Consider the following 17,082-nt stretch of genomic DNA (forward strand, 5'->3'; position numbering starts at 1 on the left):
TTTATTTTAAATATTAGGGTCCATTAGTTCCATCCATCCATCTTCTTCCGCTTATCCCAGGTCGCGGGGGCAGCAGCCTAAGCAGGGAAGCCCAGATTTCTCCCCAGCCACTTGGTCCAGTTCCTCCCGATGATCCCGAGGCGTTCCCAGGCCAGACGGGAGACATAGTCTTCCCATCGTGTCCTGGGTCTTCCCCGTGCCCACCCGAGGGAGGTGTTCGGGTGGGCATGCTAAACAGATGCCCGAACCTCCTCATCTGGCTCCTCTCCATGTGGAGGAGCAGCGGCTTTACTCTGAGTTCCCCCCGGGTGGCAGATCTTCTCACCCTATTTCTAAGGGAGAGACCCCCACTCATTTGGGCCGCTTGTACCCGTGATCTTGTCCTTTCGGTCATAACCCAAAGCTCATGACCATCGGGAAGGATGGGAACGTAGATCGACCGGTAAATTGAGAGCTTTGCCTTCCGGCTCAGCTCCTTCTTCACCACAACGGATCGATACAGCGTCCGCATTACTGAAGACGCCGCACTGATCTCACGATCCACTCTTCCCTCACTCGTGGACAAGACTCCTAGGTACTTGAACTCCTCCACTTGGGGCAGGGTCTCCTCCCCAACCCGGAGATGGCACTCCACCCTTTTCCGGGTGAGGAACCATGGACTTGGACTTGGAGTTGCTGATTCTCATCCCAGTCGCTTCACACTCCAGTGAGAGCTGAAGATCCTGGCCAGATGAAGCCTTCAGGACCACATCATCTGCAAAAAGCAGAGACCTAATCCTGCGGCCACCAAACCGGATCCCTTCAACGTCCTGACTGCGCCTAGAAATTCTGTCCATAAAAGTTATGAACAGAATGGGTGACAAAAGGCAGCCTTGGCGGAGTCCAACCCTCACTGGAAACGTGTCCAACTTACGGACCAAGCTCTGACACTGATCATACAGGGAGCGGACCGCCACAATCAGACAGTCCCATACCCCGTACTCTCTGAGCAACTCTTCCCCCACTCGTGGACAAGACTCCTAGGTACTTGAACTCCTCCACTTGGGGTAGGGTCTCTTCCCCAACTCGGAGATGGCACTCCACCCTTTTCCGGGTGAGAACCATGGACTAGGACTTGGAGGTGCTGATTCATCCCAGTCGCTTCACACTCCAGTGAGAGCTGAAGATCCTGGCCAGATGAAGCCATCAGGACCACATCATCTGCAAAAAGCAGAGACCTAATCCTGCGGCCACCAAACCGGATCCCTTCAACGCCTTGACTGCGCCTAGAAATTCTGTCCATAAAAGTTATGAACAGAATGGGTGACAAAGGGCAGCCTTGGCGGAGTCCAACCCTTACTGGAAACGTGTCCGACTTACGGACAAAGCTCTGACACTGATCATACAGGGAGGGGACCGCCACAATCAGACAGTCCCATACCCCGTACTCTCTGAGCAACTCTTCCCCCACTTGTGGACAACACTCCTATGTACTTGAACTCCTCCACTTGGGGCAGGGTCTCTGCCCCCAACCCGGAGACGGCACTCCTCCCTTTTCCGGGTGAGAACCATGGACTTGGACCTGGAGTTGCTGATTCTCATCCCAGTCGCTTCACACTCGGCTGCGAACCGATCCAGTGAGAGCTGAAGATCCTGTCCAGATGAAGCCATCAGGACCACATCATCTGCAAAAAGCAGAGACCTAATCCTGCGGCCACCAAACCGGATCCCTTCAACGCCTTGACTGCGCCTAGAAATTCTGTCCGTAAAAGTTATGAACAGAATCGGTGACAAAGGGCAGCCTTGGCGGGGTCCAACCCTCACTGGAAACGTGTCCGACTTACGGACCAAGCTCTGACACTGATCATACAGGGAGCGGACCGCCACAATCAGACAGTCCCATACCCCGTACTCTCTGAGCAACTCTTCCCCCACTCGTGGACAAAACTCCTAGGTACTTGAACTCTTCCACTTGGGGCAGGGTCTCCTCCCCAACCCGGAGATGTCACTCCTCCCTTTTCCGGGTGAGAACCATGGACTCGGACTTGGAGGTGCTGATTCTCATCCCAGTCGCTTCACACTCGGCTGGGAACCGATCCAGTGAGAGCCGAAGATCCTGGCCAGATGAAGCCATCAGGACCACATCATCTGCAAAAAGCAGAGACCTAATCCTGCGGCCACCAAACCGGATCCCTTCAACGTCCTGACTGCGCCTAGAAATTCTGTCCATAAAAGTTATGAACAGAATGGGTGACAAAAGGCAGCCTTGGCGGAGTCCAACCCTCACTGGAAACGTGTCCAACTTACGGACCAAGCTCTGACACTGATCATACAGGGAGCGGACCGCCACAATCAGACAGTCCCATACCCCGTACTCTCTGAGCAACTCTTCCCCCACTCGTGGACAAGACTCCTAGGTACTTGAACTCCTCCACTTGGGGTAGGGTCTCTTCCCCAACTCGGAGATGGCACTCCACCCTTTTCCGGGTGAGAACCATGGACTCGGACTTGGAGGTGCTGATTCATCCCAGTCGCTTCACACTCCAGTGAGAGCTGAAGATCCTGGCCAGATGAAGCCATCAGGACCACATCATCTGCAAAAAGCAGAGACCTAATCCTGCGGCCACCAAACCGGATCCCTTCAACGCCTTGACTGCGCCTAGAAATTCTGTCCATAAAAGTTATGAACAGAATGGGTGACAAAGGGCAGCCTTGGCGGAGTCCAACCCTTACTGGAAACGTGTCCGACTTACGGACAAAGCTCTGACACTGATCATACAGGGAGGGGACCGCCACAATCAGACAGTCCCATACCCCGTACTCTCTGAGCAACTCTTCCCCCACTTGTGGACAACACTCCTATGTACTTGAACTCCTCCACTTGGGGCAGGGTCTCTTCCCCCAACCCGGAGACGGCACTCCTCCCTTTTCCGGGTGAGAACCATGGACTTGGACCTGGAGTTGCTGATTCTCATCCCAGTCGCTTCACACTCGGCTGCGAACCGATCCAGTGAGAGCTGAAGATCCTGTCCAGATGAAGCCATCAGGACCACATCATCTGCAAAAAGCAGAGACCTAATCCTGCGGCCACCAAACCGGATCCTTCAACGCCTTGACTGCGCCTACAAATTCTGTCCATAAAAGTTATGAACAGAATGGGTGACAAAGGACAGCCTTGGCGGAGTCCAACCCTCACTGGAAACCTGTCCAACTTACGGACCAAGCTCTGACACTGATCATACAGGGAGCGGACCGCCACAATCAGACAGTCCCATACCTCGTACTCTCTGAGCACTCCTCACAGGACTTCCCAAAGGGACACGGTCCAATGCCTTCTCCATGTCCACAAAGCACATGTAGACTGGTTGGGCAAACTCCCATGCACCCTCAAGGACTCTGCCCAGAGTATAGAGCTGGTCCACAGGACGAAATCCACACTGTAACTCCTGAATCCGAGGTCGGACTAGTAGCGTAGCCTCCTCTCCAGTACACCTGAATAGACCTTACCGGGAAGGCTGAGGAGTGTGATCCCACCATAGTTGGAACACACCCTCCGGTTCCGGTTGACAAAAATAAAGCATAAAACATAAGAAATTGTAAAAATAACTTTATACTGACGGACCTAAAGTTAATCTAAATATTTTTGCATTGATTAAAAAAAAGTATATATGACTTATATTTAATTACAATTTTATGACTGAGACCCTTTTTTTTTATTTTAATTTTTATTTTTGTGTATACTGTTTATGTCATTTTTTGAAAATGAAAAATATCATAATGCTTTGATTTTTCAGTGTGTGGCCCTCGGTGGAAAAAGTTTGGAGACCCCTTGGATGGACTTGACACCTCCCACAATGGAGAGACGATGTGAGCGCAGTTACAACAAGTCCACAAAAAAGGGTAAAAAAATATTTACATGAAAACAAGAGAGAAACTTCAAAGAGCACAAAGGACATAAAAGACATTGAGAAACTTCAAAGAACACAAAGGTCATAAAAGACATTGAGAAACTTCAAAGAACACAAAGGACATAAAATACATTGAGAAACTTCACAAGAGAGAAACTTCAAAGAACACAAAGGACATAAAGACATTGAGAAACTTCAAAGAACACAAAGGACATAAAAGACATTGAGAAACTTCAAAGAACACAAAGGACATAGAAGACATTGAGAAACTTCAAAGAACACAAAGGACATAAAAGACATTGGAAGAGCTACACACAGCTACAAAAGTAAAAGCACAGCAAAAAGACAAAAAATGAGCGATAAATAATAAATAATTGCATATTGCAATATGATTGCAGCGTGCATAAACACCCAACTAAACACTTGTCCCGATAACAATATTTTGGTACCAATACCAAAATTATTTCAATACTTTTCGGTACTTTTCTAAATAAAGGGGAACACAAAAAAATTCATTATTGGCTTTATTGTAACAAAAAAATGTTTGAGTACACAAAACATATGCTAATTATTGTCATTTAGTCCTTAAATAAAATGTTGAACATACTAGACAACTTGTCTTTTAGTACTAAGTAAACAAACAACGACTCTTAATTAGTCTGCACTAACATATTGTGTCATTTATACACCTATTATTTTATACACATTATGAGGGACAAACTGTAAACATTGATTATTAATCTGCTTGTTCATTTACTGTTAATATCTGCTTATTTTCTGTTTTAACATGTTCTATCTACACTTCTGTTAAAATGTAATAATCACTTATTCTTCTCTTTCATACTTTACTTTAGTTTTGGATGATACCACCGGTACTTTTCAGGGACGGTATAGTACCAAATATGATTCATTAGTATTCCAGTACTATACCAATGCAGATATACTGTATATGTATATATATATATATATATATACATATACATCCATCCATTTTCTACCGCTTGTCCCTTTTGGGGTCGCGGGTTGGTCGCTGGAGCCTATCTCAGCTGCATTCAATATATATATATATATATATATATATATATACACATATACATATTTATATTTATGTCATGATCCGTGGGCCGGATATGTGTTTTGTTTGTTATGTTGAGTTAGTTTTGGACTCCCTTAGTTCCTGTTTTGTGCACTTTGGGTGTTTGTTTTGGTTACCATGGGTGCTAATAGGTTTCACCTACCTCTGATTAGTGCTCAGCCCGTTCACCTAATCAGAGAGCTATTTATTCACTTTGCTCGCGGTCTGGCTTCATGGTTTGCTATAGGCAACAGTTACGTTTTCATGATCCTAACTCTTGCTCCTGTGTTTCCTTAGCTTCCCGTGCGATCGGTACGTTTTTCTTTTGTTTGTTCTGTCTTTTTGGTACGTTTATGATTTATGAGAAATAAATAATCTCCTACCTCTTGCTGTCGTCCGAAGCCGTCCGTTCTGCATTCTGGGAGAACAAACCTCGACCCAACTACGCCACCACGTGACTATATATATATATATATATATATATATATATATATATATATATATATATATATATACATACATATATACACATATATGTAAGTATATATATATGTGTGTGTGTATATATATATATATATATATATATATACACACACATCTGCTTTTTGCAGATGATGTGGTCCTGATGGCTTCATCTGACCGGGATCTTCAGCTCTCACTGGATCGGTTCGCAGCCGAGTGTGAAGCGACCGGAATGAGAATCAGCACCTCCAAGTCCGAGTCCATGGTTCTCGCCCGGAAAAGGGTGAAATGCCATCTCCGGGTTGGGGAGGAGACCCTGCCCCAAGTGGAGGAGTTCAAGTACCTAGGAGTCTTGTTCACGAGTGGGGGAAGAGTGGATGGTGAGATCGACAGGCGGATCGGTGCGGCGTCTTCAGTAATGCGGACGTTGTACCGATCCGTTGTGGTGAAGAAGGAGCTGAGCCGGAAGGCAAAGCTCTCAATTTACCGGTCGATCTACGTTCCCATCCTCACCTATGGTCATGAGCTTTGGGTCATGACCGAAAGGACAAGCTCACGGGTACAAGCGGCCCAAATGAGTTTCCTCCGCCGGGTGGCGGCTCTCTCCCTTAGATATAGGGTGAGAAGCTCTGCCATCCGGGAGGAACTCAAAGTAAAGCCGCTGCTCCTCCACATCGAGAGGAGCCAGATGAGGTGGTTCGGGCATCTGGTCAGGATGCCACCCGAACGCCTCCCTAGGGAGGTGTTTAGGGCACGTCCAACCGGTAGGAGGCCACGGGGAAGACCCAGGACACGTTGGGAAGACTATGTCTCCCGGCTGGCCTGGGAACGCCTCGGGATCCCCCGGGAAGAGCTAGACGAAGTGGCTGGGGAGAGGGAAGTCTGGGTTTCCCTGCTTAGGTTGTTGCCCCCGCGACCCGACCTCGGATAAGCGGAAGAAGATGGATGGATATATATATATATATATATATATATATATATATATATAGCTACCATGACTCCAAGGATCTCCTCTTTTGAGCCAACAACCATCTTGAGGCCCTTTCCGCCGCTTCGGTGGTACATTGGATGGCGCTCCTCTTTCTCTCTCCATCGATGCCCAAACTGCTGAAGCCTGTGACCAAGTAACGGGCTGAAAATCCTCTGCATCCAACCTCCACAGGGAAACACCTTGCTCTCCAACCAGCCTGTCGACAGTTGCTGACCAGTCCTGCATACTTGGAGAGGTTCCTCTTGAAGGCTACTTCCAGGCGATCTTCCCACGGACTGTCAGATCCAGCAGCACAGCTTGTTTGGCGGACCGAGACACACAAGGACAATGTCTGGTCGCAGGGTGGTGACCGCGATATGGCTGGGGTTCTTCAGCTGGTTTTTAAGGTCCACCAACAACTGCCAGTTTCTTGCAGACGTCAGGATATCTGCTCATGTTCTTCTGGCAGGAGTTGGCGTGTCCCCATCTCTAACAATGGCGATGGTTTTCTCGGAGGGGTGGAAACTGTTTTGCCCATGCCAGTCCTGCGCTAATGGCTTCAGCAATGGTCTTCAGGACTTGGTCATGCCTCCACCTGTACCTTCCATCTCCAAGTGCCTTTGTACAGCAACTGGGCATGCGTTCCAAGGTTCCTCGCTTGGAGCACAGTGGGCATACTGGTGTCTCTGCTATGCCCCATGTGTGCAGGTTTGATGGGTTTGGGAGCACATCATACACTCCCTAAATGAGGAATTTGATGTGTTGCGGCTCGGCTTTCCAAAGCTCAGCCAAGGTCACTCTACTCTCAACCGCATTCTCCCATCTTGTCCAAGCTCCCTGTTGCTTCATTCCAACAACCTTGCAGGTTCTCGTCTCGTCCACTACTGCTCTCATCTCATCCTGAACAAGCTGTCGGCCTTCCTTCCCCCTGGTGTTCAGTTGGGGAGTTGGAAAGGATCCTAGACCAGCTTGACCCCGTGTGAACACTCCAACCAGGCTCCTCCGTCGCAGCCTTGCATCTGCCTCTTGAACTGCTTCCTCTGCCCTCCATTTCCTGCAAGTCCTCACTTGTGTCCTTGCTTTGGCCACCTTCGGATCACTTGAGTCCCAGTACTGAACCACTTGTCTGTCTCTAGTTACCTTAAATTCCTCCTCCAAGGACTTGAAGGGAAACTGCAGTTTGTTGCTGTTCCCATAGAGTGCAATGATATTCAGGGTGAAGTGAATTATATTTATATAGCGCTTTTCTCTAGTGACTCAAAGCGCTTTACATAGTGAAACCCAATATCTAAGTGACATTTAAACCAGTGTGGGTGGCACTGGGGGCAGGTGGGTAAAGTGTCTTGCCCAAGGACACAATGGCAGTGACTAGGATGGCGGGAGTACTGCACACACGATCAACCCTAGTTTGAATGGTTCCATCAGGCCTGTGTGGGCCAGATGGAGGCCACTAGTTGACTACGTAGATCAGGGTCTTAGGTAGTCCCAGCCATCTCCGGAGGTGGTTGCTGACCCTCCGCTCTAGGATCTCAACTGTCGAGATGGGGTACGAGTAGACGAGGAGGGGCCACAGGATCCTGGGAAGAATGCCATGCTGGTAAATCCAGGCCTTAAACTTCCCAGGTAGGCCTGACTTGTCCGCTTATTTCAGCCAGCCATCCAACTCAGCACATGTTGTGTCTCTCAGAGAGCAGTCAAAAACCTTGCCCAAGCTCTTGACTGGCTTCTCTGAGATAATTGGCATGACTGTGCCTGTGATGTTAAACCGGAACTTGTCCTCCACCTTCCCCTTTTCAGCACCATTGATCTGGATTTGAAACGCATCCGGGCCCACTCCACCAACTTTTCAAGTCCCTTCAGAATCCAACGGCAGCCTGAGACTGATTCTGTCGTGACTGTGTTGTCATCCATGAATGCTCTGATGGGTGGTTGCCTTTGTCTGGAATTTGTGCGGAGGCCCTCAGCACTCTGGCTCAGCAGACCTGGTGAGCATGTTCATGGCTAGTGAGAACTGTGTCACAGAGAGAGTACACCCCCTGATGATACCAATCTCCACCTTGTGCCAACTGGATTTCATCCTGAAATTGCTGTTGTACACAATGTTTTATCAGAGTTTGTCGAACGAGCTTGTGCGTAAGGGATCGGAATGCATTTGCCAGGTCTAGCCATAGTACTGATAGGTTGCCCTTGTTCTCTCAAGCCTCGACAATGAGCTGCGTCACCACACTGGAATGCCGCCTTTCTGGACAGATGTATCGATTTTGGTGTTCTTTGCCAGGTAGGTACACAGTTGCTTGGAAACAGCGCTAAAGAAAACCTTAAGCAAGGAGATGATGCGGAACTGGTCTAGCTGGGTGGAGTTTTCCACCTTAGGGATCCATACCCCTTCCGCCACTACCCATTGCTTAGGGATCCTCCCCCTTCTCCTTGCAGGATTTTCCACAGACACAGCAGGTGTTTGGGATAGTTCTTTTACACTTTGTATGAAGTGCCACTGGGTCCAGATGCAGAACTTGCCCTGGCTCTGCGGACAACCTTCTGACTTCCTTTAGCTGCACTTCTGGTTCAGGGGTCTATGAGGTTGTTACACCCTACCAACTCCTGCTGTCCTGCACACACATACACACGTATATATATATATATATATATATATATATATATATATATATATATATATATATATATATATATATATATATATATATATATGTTTCATATAAATAAAGATGAGCAATTTTTAAAAATAAAATTCTGCTTAGGGATCCAATTTAGCCAGAGGTGCCCCAAGTCTACACACTTATGTTTTAATTATGTTAAATTTGTAATTTGTCACTAAAATAATAAATATTGTTCAACATTTTTTCCCAGTTGATTTGCTTTAGTAAAAAATATGCGTAAAATGAAAATTCAAGTTTAATTTTTTCAAAGTATAAAAATGGTTTTACATAAAAATGTTTTAATATGTTTTAAAATGGGGGGCTCAGATTAAAATTGTATTTAGGGCTCCAATTTAGCTAGATTTACATACGTTTTAATTTTGTTGTATTTGTTATTCTGCACTAAAAAAAATAATTATTGAACATTTTATTTTTTTGTGAATTCCTTTTAGAAAAATAATAAAATCAAGTTTGATTTAAAAAGTAAAATAAAAAAAGTGTCCAACATTTTTACAATATGGGCTCAAAATAACATTCTGCTTAGGGCCCGTGGTTTAATTATGTTGAATTTGTTATTTTTACAGTGAAAAAACAAATATTCCTCGAACAACTTATTTCCCGTGAAATTGTTTTGGTAACATTTTTAATCAAATCCAATTCAAGTTTGAATTAAAAAAAAATGTTTCACACTATCTGCGCTGGCCTGTGATGAGGTGGCAACTTGTCCAGGGTGTACACAGCCTTCCACCCAAATGCAGCCGAGATAGGCTCCAGCACCACCCGCGACCCCGAAAAGGGACAAGCGGTAGAAAAATGGATGGATAAAGAAAAAAGTGTGAATATTATTTCGTTATGGAGGGCTCTAATTTGGGCGCCAATTTACGCGCTTATGTTTTAATTTTGTTGAATTTGTTACTCTGCACTAAAAAAAAGATATTACTGAAAAATGTATTTTCCGTGAATTCCTTTTAGGAAAAAATTAAATACAATGAAAATCAAGTTTGATTGAAAAACATAAGAATAGTTCCGTATGGATAAAAAAAGTATGAACTTTTTTTTCTTTTTCTTAATGATCAAAAAAATGATTGAAAAAAAATGATCAAAAAAATAAAATACAAATAAAATCTAGTTTGATTGAAAAACATAAGAATAGTTCCGTATGGATAAAAAAAGTATGAACTTTTCTTTCTTTTTCTTAATGAACAAAAAAATGATTGAAAAAAAATGATCAAAAAAATAAAATACAAATAAAATCTAGTTTGATTGAAAAACATAAGAATAGTTCCGTATGGATAAAAAAAGTATGAACTTTTTTTTCTTTTTCTTAATGATCAAAAAAATGATTAAAAAAAAATGATAAAAAAAATAAAATACAAATAAAATCTAGTTTGATTGAAAAACATAAGAATAGTTCCGTATGGATAAAAAAAGTATGAACTTTTTTTTCTTTTTCTCAATGATCAAAAAAATGATTAAAAAAAAAATGATAAAAAAAATAAAATACAAATAAAATCTAGTTTGATTGAAAAACATAAGAATAGTTCCGTATGGATAAAAAAAGTATGATTTTTTTTTTCTTTTTCTTAATGATCAAACAAATGATCAAAAAAATGATCAAAAAAAAAAATGATCAAAAAAATAAAATACAAATAAAATCTAGTTTGATTGAAAAACATAAGAATAGTTCCGTATGGATAAAAAAAGTATGAACTTTTTTTTTCTTTTTCTTAATGATAAAAAAAATGATCAAAAAAATGATTAAAAAAAATGTTCAAAAAAATAAAATACAAATAAAACCTAGTTTGAGTGAAAAACATAAGAATAGTTCCGTATGGATAAAAAAAGTATGAACTTTTTTTACTTTTTCTTAATGATCAAAAAAATGATTGAAAAAAAATGATCAAAAAAATAAAATACAAATAAAATCTAGTTTGATTGAAAAACATAATAATAGTTCCGTATGGATAAAAAAAGTATGAACTTTTTTTTCTTTTTCTTAATGATCAAATACATATATCAATTAAGACTGGGTCAGACACCCACGGCTCTTTAACGCCGCCCTGGTGGCTCTCTGGAGCTTTTTCAAAAATGTATGAAAATTGGAAAAAATATTAGGTAAAAAAAATACATTTTTTTGTTTTAATATGGTTTGTGCAGAAGGACAAACATGACACAAACCTCCCTAAAAACACACCTTTTGTATTAAACATGCTTCACTTATTCGAGTATTTGGCGAGCGCCGTTTCGTCCTACTAATTTTGGCGGTCCTTGAACGCACCGTAGTTTGTTTACATGTACAACTTTCTCCGACTTTCTAAGATGTGTTTTATACCACTTCTTTTTTTCTGTCTCATTTTGTCAGCCAAACTTTTAACGTTGTGCGTGATGCACAAAGGTGAGTTTTGTTGATGTTATTGACTTGTGTGGCGTGCTAATCAGACATATTTGCTCACTGCATGACTGCAGGCTAATCGATGCTAACATGCTATTTAGGCTAGCTGTATGTACATATTGCATCATTATGCCTCATTTGTAGCTATATTTGAGCTCATTTAGTTTCCTTTAAGTCTTCTTTATTAGGGTCCTTGGCCCATGTGGTAAAGGACTCCACAGGAGTCCTTTACCACATGGGCCAAGGACCCTATTGAAACTGCTGTGTTTTATTATTATTCCGCACCTACGCGCTGTAATTTGACCCCCTTAACATGCTTCAAAACTCACCAAATTTGACACACACGTCGGTATAGCAAACCTTCCCAACATATTAAGCAACCAATCCCCCAAAATGAAAATTGCGCTCTAGCGCCCCCTAGGAAAAAATTACAGACAAAACTGCATGTAACTTCTGTTAGGAATGTCATAGCGACATGAAACAAAAACTCCTATGTAGGTCTGACCTAGACCCAATTTTCATACACTCACTTCTTTCAGCAAAAATCTACAGGAAGTTGGCAAAAACCCCTTCAAAATAAAATGTTCGCAAAAAATTCAATTTTTGCCTCTTTGCGCTGTAATTTGACCCCTTTTAAAATGCTTCAAAAGTCACCAAACTTGGCGCACACATCAGGACTGGCGAATATTGCGATCTAATGAAAAAACCAAACCCCAAAACTCAAAATTGCGCTCTAGCGCTATTTTTGAATAAAACACTGAAAAAACTGCTCCTAGGAAGAAAACACAGACAAAACTGCTTGTAACTTCCGGTAAGAATGTCGGAGAGACATGAAAAAAACCCTCTATGTAGGTCTCGCTTAGACCTACATTTCATAGATTGACAAACCCCAACAAAAATCAACAGGAAGTTTGAAATCCCCCCTTCAAAACAAAAGTTTTGTAAAAACCGGTCACCTTTCTTCAAACATTATCTCCTCTGAGTGCGTTTGTTGTTTTGGCTTCAAACTCGCACAGGAGAGGGATTGAACCCTTCTGATTAAAAGTATAAAACAGAGTTTTGATAAGTTCTCGGGTTTCGGTTTTACGCGCCTTCAAAGAACCCCTGAGCTGTTATTTGACCCCCTTAAAATGCTTCAAAACTCACCAAACTTGACACACACATTAGGTCTGGCAATAATTGCGATCTGATGAAAAAAACCTAACCTCAAAACTCGAAATTGCACTCTACCGCCCCCTAGGAATACAACACAGACAAAACTGCTTGTAACTTCCGGTAGGAATGTCAGAGAGACATGAAACAAAAAACACTATGTAGGTCTCACTTAGACCTACATTTTAATAATTAACATACTTTAGCAAAAATCAACAGGAAGTTTGATATTTTCACTTCAATACAACAACTGCATTACTTTCACAATGCATTAGATTCTCAAAATAGTGGCTCCAAGGCGTCTTCTAACGCTTATCCGGCCGTGGGTCTCGGGGGCAGCAGCCAAAGGCGGACCCGACCAACGCTGCTTGCAGCTTTAATTCAATTTATATCTCATGATACACTATCAATAAGGCTTTTAATTTTTTGCGGCTCCAGACAGATTTGTTTTTGTATTTTTGGTCCAATATGGCTCTTTCAACATTTTGGGTTGCCCACCCCTGAACTAGAAGTAAGAAATACCTGAATGACATGAGGGTGTTAACACGCCTAAACATACAATAACAGGCTCGGGCTGTTTTTTTGTTGTCTTTGTCTCATGCTGGTACAATACACGCACACACCCTAACTTTAACACCCGTGACCGTTTGATCGATTGATTGAAACTTTTAGTAGTAGATTGCACAATTGACCTAAACCAGGGGTCACCAAGGTGGGGCCCGCGGGCACCAGGTCGCCCGTAAGGACCAGATGAGTCGCCCGCTGGCCTGTTCTAAAAATAGCTCAAATAGCAGCACTTACCAGTGAGCTGCTTCTATTTTTTAAATTGTATTTATTTACTAGCAAGCTGGTCGACATTTTTAATTCTAAGAGAGACAAAACTCAAATAGAATTTGAAAATCCAGGAAAATATTTGAAAGACTTGGTCTTCACTTGTTTAAATAAATTCACTTATTTTTTTTTTTACTTTCCTTCTTATAACTTTCAGAAAGACAATTTTAGAGAAAAAATACAACTTTAAAAATGATTTTAGGATTTTTAAACCTTTTTACCTTTTAAATTCCTTCCTCTTCTTTCCTGACAATTTAAATCAATGTTCAAGTAAATATATTGTTTTTATTGTAAAGAATAATACAATTTTTTATTATAATTCTTCACTTTAGCTTCTGTTTTTTCGACAAAGAATATTTGTGAAATATTTTGTGTGAGTTTTCCTTGCCCTTATGTGGGCTCTACCGAGGATGTCGATGTGGTTTGTGTTGTGGTTCGTGCAGCCCTTTGAGACACTAGTGATTTAGAGCTATATAAATAATCATTGATTGATTGATTGATTGATATAATTTCCTTAAAACACTAGTAACACAATAAGCAGATAAGGGATTTTCCAGAATTATCCTAGTAAATTGTGAAGTGAAGTGAATTATATTTATATAGCGCTTTTCTCTAGTGACTCAAAGTGCTTTACAAAGTGAAACCCAATATCTAAGTTCCATTTAAAGCAGTGTGGGTGGCACTGGGAGCAGGTGGGTAAAGTGTCTTGCCCAAGGACACAACGGCAGTGACTAGGATGGTGGAAGCGGGAATCCAACCTGCAACCCTTAAGTTGCTGGCACGGCCACTCTACCAACCGAGCTATACCGCCCCAGATGTGTCTAATAACATCTGAATCGCTCTGCCGTCGAGGTTTTTTTCTCTCTCGTCCTTCACTCTCACTTTCCTCATCCACAAATCTTTCATCCCGGCTTAAATTAAAGGGGAAATCGTCGCTTTCTCGGTCCGAATCGCTCTGGCTGCCATGATTGTAAACAATGTTCAGATGTGAGGAACTCAACACAACCCGTGACGTCACGCGCACATCGTCTGCTACTTCCGGTAAAGGCAAGGCTTTTTTATTAGGGAGCAAAAGTTGCAAAGTTTATCGTGGATGTTCTCTACTAAATGCTTTCAGCAAAAATATGGCAATATCACGAAAAGATCAAGTATGACACATAGGATGGACCTGCTATCCCCAAGTTGCTGGCACGGCCACTCTACCAACCGAGCTATACCGCCCCAAATTTGTCTAATAACATCTGAATCGCTCTGCCGTCGAGGTTTTTTTCTCTCTAGTCCTTCACTCCCACTTTCCTCATCCACAAATCTTTCATCCTCGCTTAAATTACAGGGGAAATCGACGCTTTCTCAGTCTGAATCGCTCTGGCTGCTGGTGGCCATGATTGTAAACAATGTTCACATGTGAGGAACTCAACACAACCCGTGATGTCACGTTCACATCGTCTACTACTTCCGGTAAAGGCAAGGCTTTTTTATTAGGGAACAAAAGTTGCAAAGTTTATCGTGGATGTTCTCTACTAAATCCTTTCAGCAAAAATATGGTAATATCGCGAAAAGAACAAGTATGACACATAGGATGGACCTGCTATCCCCAAGTTGCTGGCACGGCCACTCTACCAACCGAGCTATACCGCCCCAAATTTGTCTAATAACATCTGAATCGCTCTGCCGTCGAGGTTTTTTTCTTTCTAGTCCTTCACTCCCACTTTCCTCATCCACAAATCTTTCATCCTCGCTTAAATTACAGGGGAAATCGACGCTTTCTCAGTCCGAATCGCTCTGGCTGCTGGTGGCCATGATTGTAAACAACGTTCAGATGTGAGGAACTCAACACAACCCGTGACGTCACGCGCACACCGTCTGCTACTTCCGGTAAAGGCAAGGCTTTTTTATCAGCAACCAAAAGTTGCAAACTTTATCGTGGATGTTCTCTACTAAATCCTTTCACCAAAAACATGGCAATATCGCGAAAAGAACAAGTATGACACATAGGATGGACCTGCTATCCCCAAGTTGCTGGCACGGTCACTCTACCAACCGAGCTATACCGCCCCAAATTTGTCTAATATCTAAATCGCTATGCCGTCGAGGTTTTTTTCTTTCTAGTCCTTCACTCCCACTTTCCTCATCCACAAATCTTTCATCCTCGCTTAAATTAAAGGGGAAATCGACGCTTTCTCAGTCCGAATCGCTCTGGCTGCTGGTGGCCATGATTGTAAACAACGTTCAGATGTGAGGAGCTCCACAACCCGTGACGTCACGCGCACATCGTCTGCTACTTCCGGTAAAGGCAAGGCTTTTTTTATCAGGGAGCAAAAGTTGCAAAGTTTATCGTGGATGTTCTCTACTAAATCCTTTCAGCAAAAATATGGCAATATCGCGAAAAGATCAAGTATGATACATAGGATGGACCTGCTATCCCCAAGTTGCTGGCATGGCCACTCTACCAACCGAGCTATACCGCCCCACATTTGTCTAATAACATCTGAATCGCTCTGCCGTCGAGGTTTTTTTCTCTCTAGTCCTTCACTCACACTTTCCTCATCCACAAATCTTTCATCCTCGCTTAAATTACAGGGGAAATCGACACTTTCTCAGTCTGAATCGCTCTGGCTGCTGGTGGCCATGATTGTAAACAATGTTCACATGTGAGGAACTCAACACAACCCGTGATGTCACGTTCACATCGTCTGCTACTTCCGGTAAAGGCAAGGCTTTTTTATTAGGGAGCAAAAGTTGCAAAGTTTATCGTGGATGTTCTCTACTAAATGCTTTCAGCAAAAATATGGCAATATCGCGAAAAGAACAAGTATGACACATAGGATGGACCTGCTATCCCCAAGTTGCTGGCATGGCCACTCTACCAACCGAGCTATACCGCCCCACATTTGTCTAATAACATCTGAATCGCTCTGCCGTCGAGGTTTTTTTCTTTCTAGTCCTTCACTCCCACTTTCCTCATCCAGAAATCTTTCACCCTGGCTTAAATGATCAAGTATGACACAGAATGGACCTGCTATCCCCGTTTGAATAAGAACATCTCATTTCAGTAGGCCTTTAATCATCAGAGTATGTACATTGAATTATTTACATTATTTACAATCTGGGGGGTTTGGTTGATATCACAGCAAAAGGTATACTTTCCACCTATATTTGACATTTTGCAGACAATGTGACGTCACACCCCAGGTATGGACGAGTCAGAAAAGGTGTAAAAGTGTTCAAACTCACCATTTGAGCGTCAGGTTGAGCCAGTCCGCCAGGGCGCCGACCCACAGCACCGCCACGCCGGCTCTGCGGCTGAAGAAGTCGGCGAGGGGGAAGAGCAGCAGGAAGGCCGCCTTGGGGTTCCCGGCGTGGGTGGCGAACAACCAAAAGCCCTCCAAGCTTCTCGTTTCCCGCTGGAGACTCTCCGCCATCCATATTCCGACCGTGTGGATGCGCTCCATCGTCTGTAAAAAAAAACAAAAAAACTGCGTGCGTGTGTAAAAAGACTCGCCCCAGCTGCACTCCCGCGCCACGTCCACCAGAGGGCGCTCGTCAAAATCCCGACAACAGCGACGTCACGGCCCCGCCATGATGTAACGCAATGTAACGTGTTCATTACAAAGAACTTGCGGCGGGAATGTAACGGAATGACGAAGCAGAGCGTT

The 17,082-nt window shown here is 43.2% G+C and overlaps 1 protein-coding gene and 1 long non-coding RNA gene across 2 annotated transcripts in view; one reads left to right on the forward strand and one right to left on the reverse strand.

Annotated features, from left to right (window-relative positions):
* The window catches only part of LOC133557292 (uncharacterized), a 19,580-nt gene extending 14,231 nt beyond the window's left edge, over nucleotides 1–5,349 (forward strand). Inside the window, exon 3 of the long non-coding RNA XR_009807741.1 lies at nucleotides 3,774–5,349. This is a non-coding gene — a long non-coding RNA (uncharacterized LOC133557292). The remainder of the gene's footprint in view (nucleotides 1–3,773) is intronic.
* Nucleotides 1–17,060, reverse strand: part of g6pc3 (glucose-6-phosphatase catalytic subunit 3) — a 23,039-nt gene extending 5,979 nt beyond the window's left edge. The window contains exon 1 of the mRNA XM_061907645.1: nucleotides 16,661–17,060. Coding sequence (XP_061763629.1) covers nucleotides 16,661–16,878 — 218 coding nt within the window. The 5' untranslated portion in view covers nucleotides 16,879–17,060. The remainder of the gene's footprint in view (nucleotides 1–16,660) is intronic.
* Between the last annotated feature and the right edge of the window lie 22 nt (nucleotides 17,061–17,082).

Source organism: Nerophis ophidion, linkage group LG08 (assembly GCF_033978795.1).
Source record: "Nerophis ophidion isolate RoL-2023_Sa linkage group LG08, RoL_Noph_v1.0, whole genome shotgun sequence".
In the NCBI taxonomy this organism is placed as follows: Eukaryota; Metazoa; Chordata; class Actinopteri; order Syngnathiformes; family Syngnathidae; genus Nerophis; species Nerophis ophidion.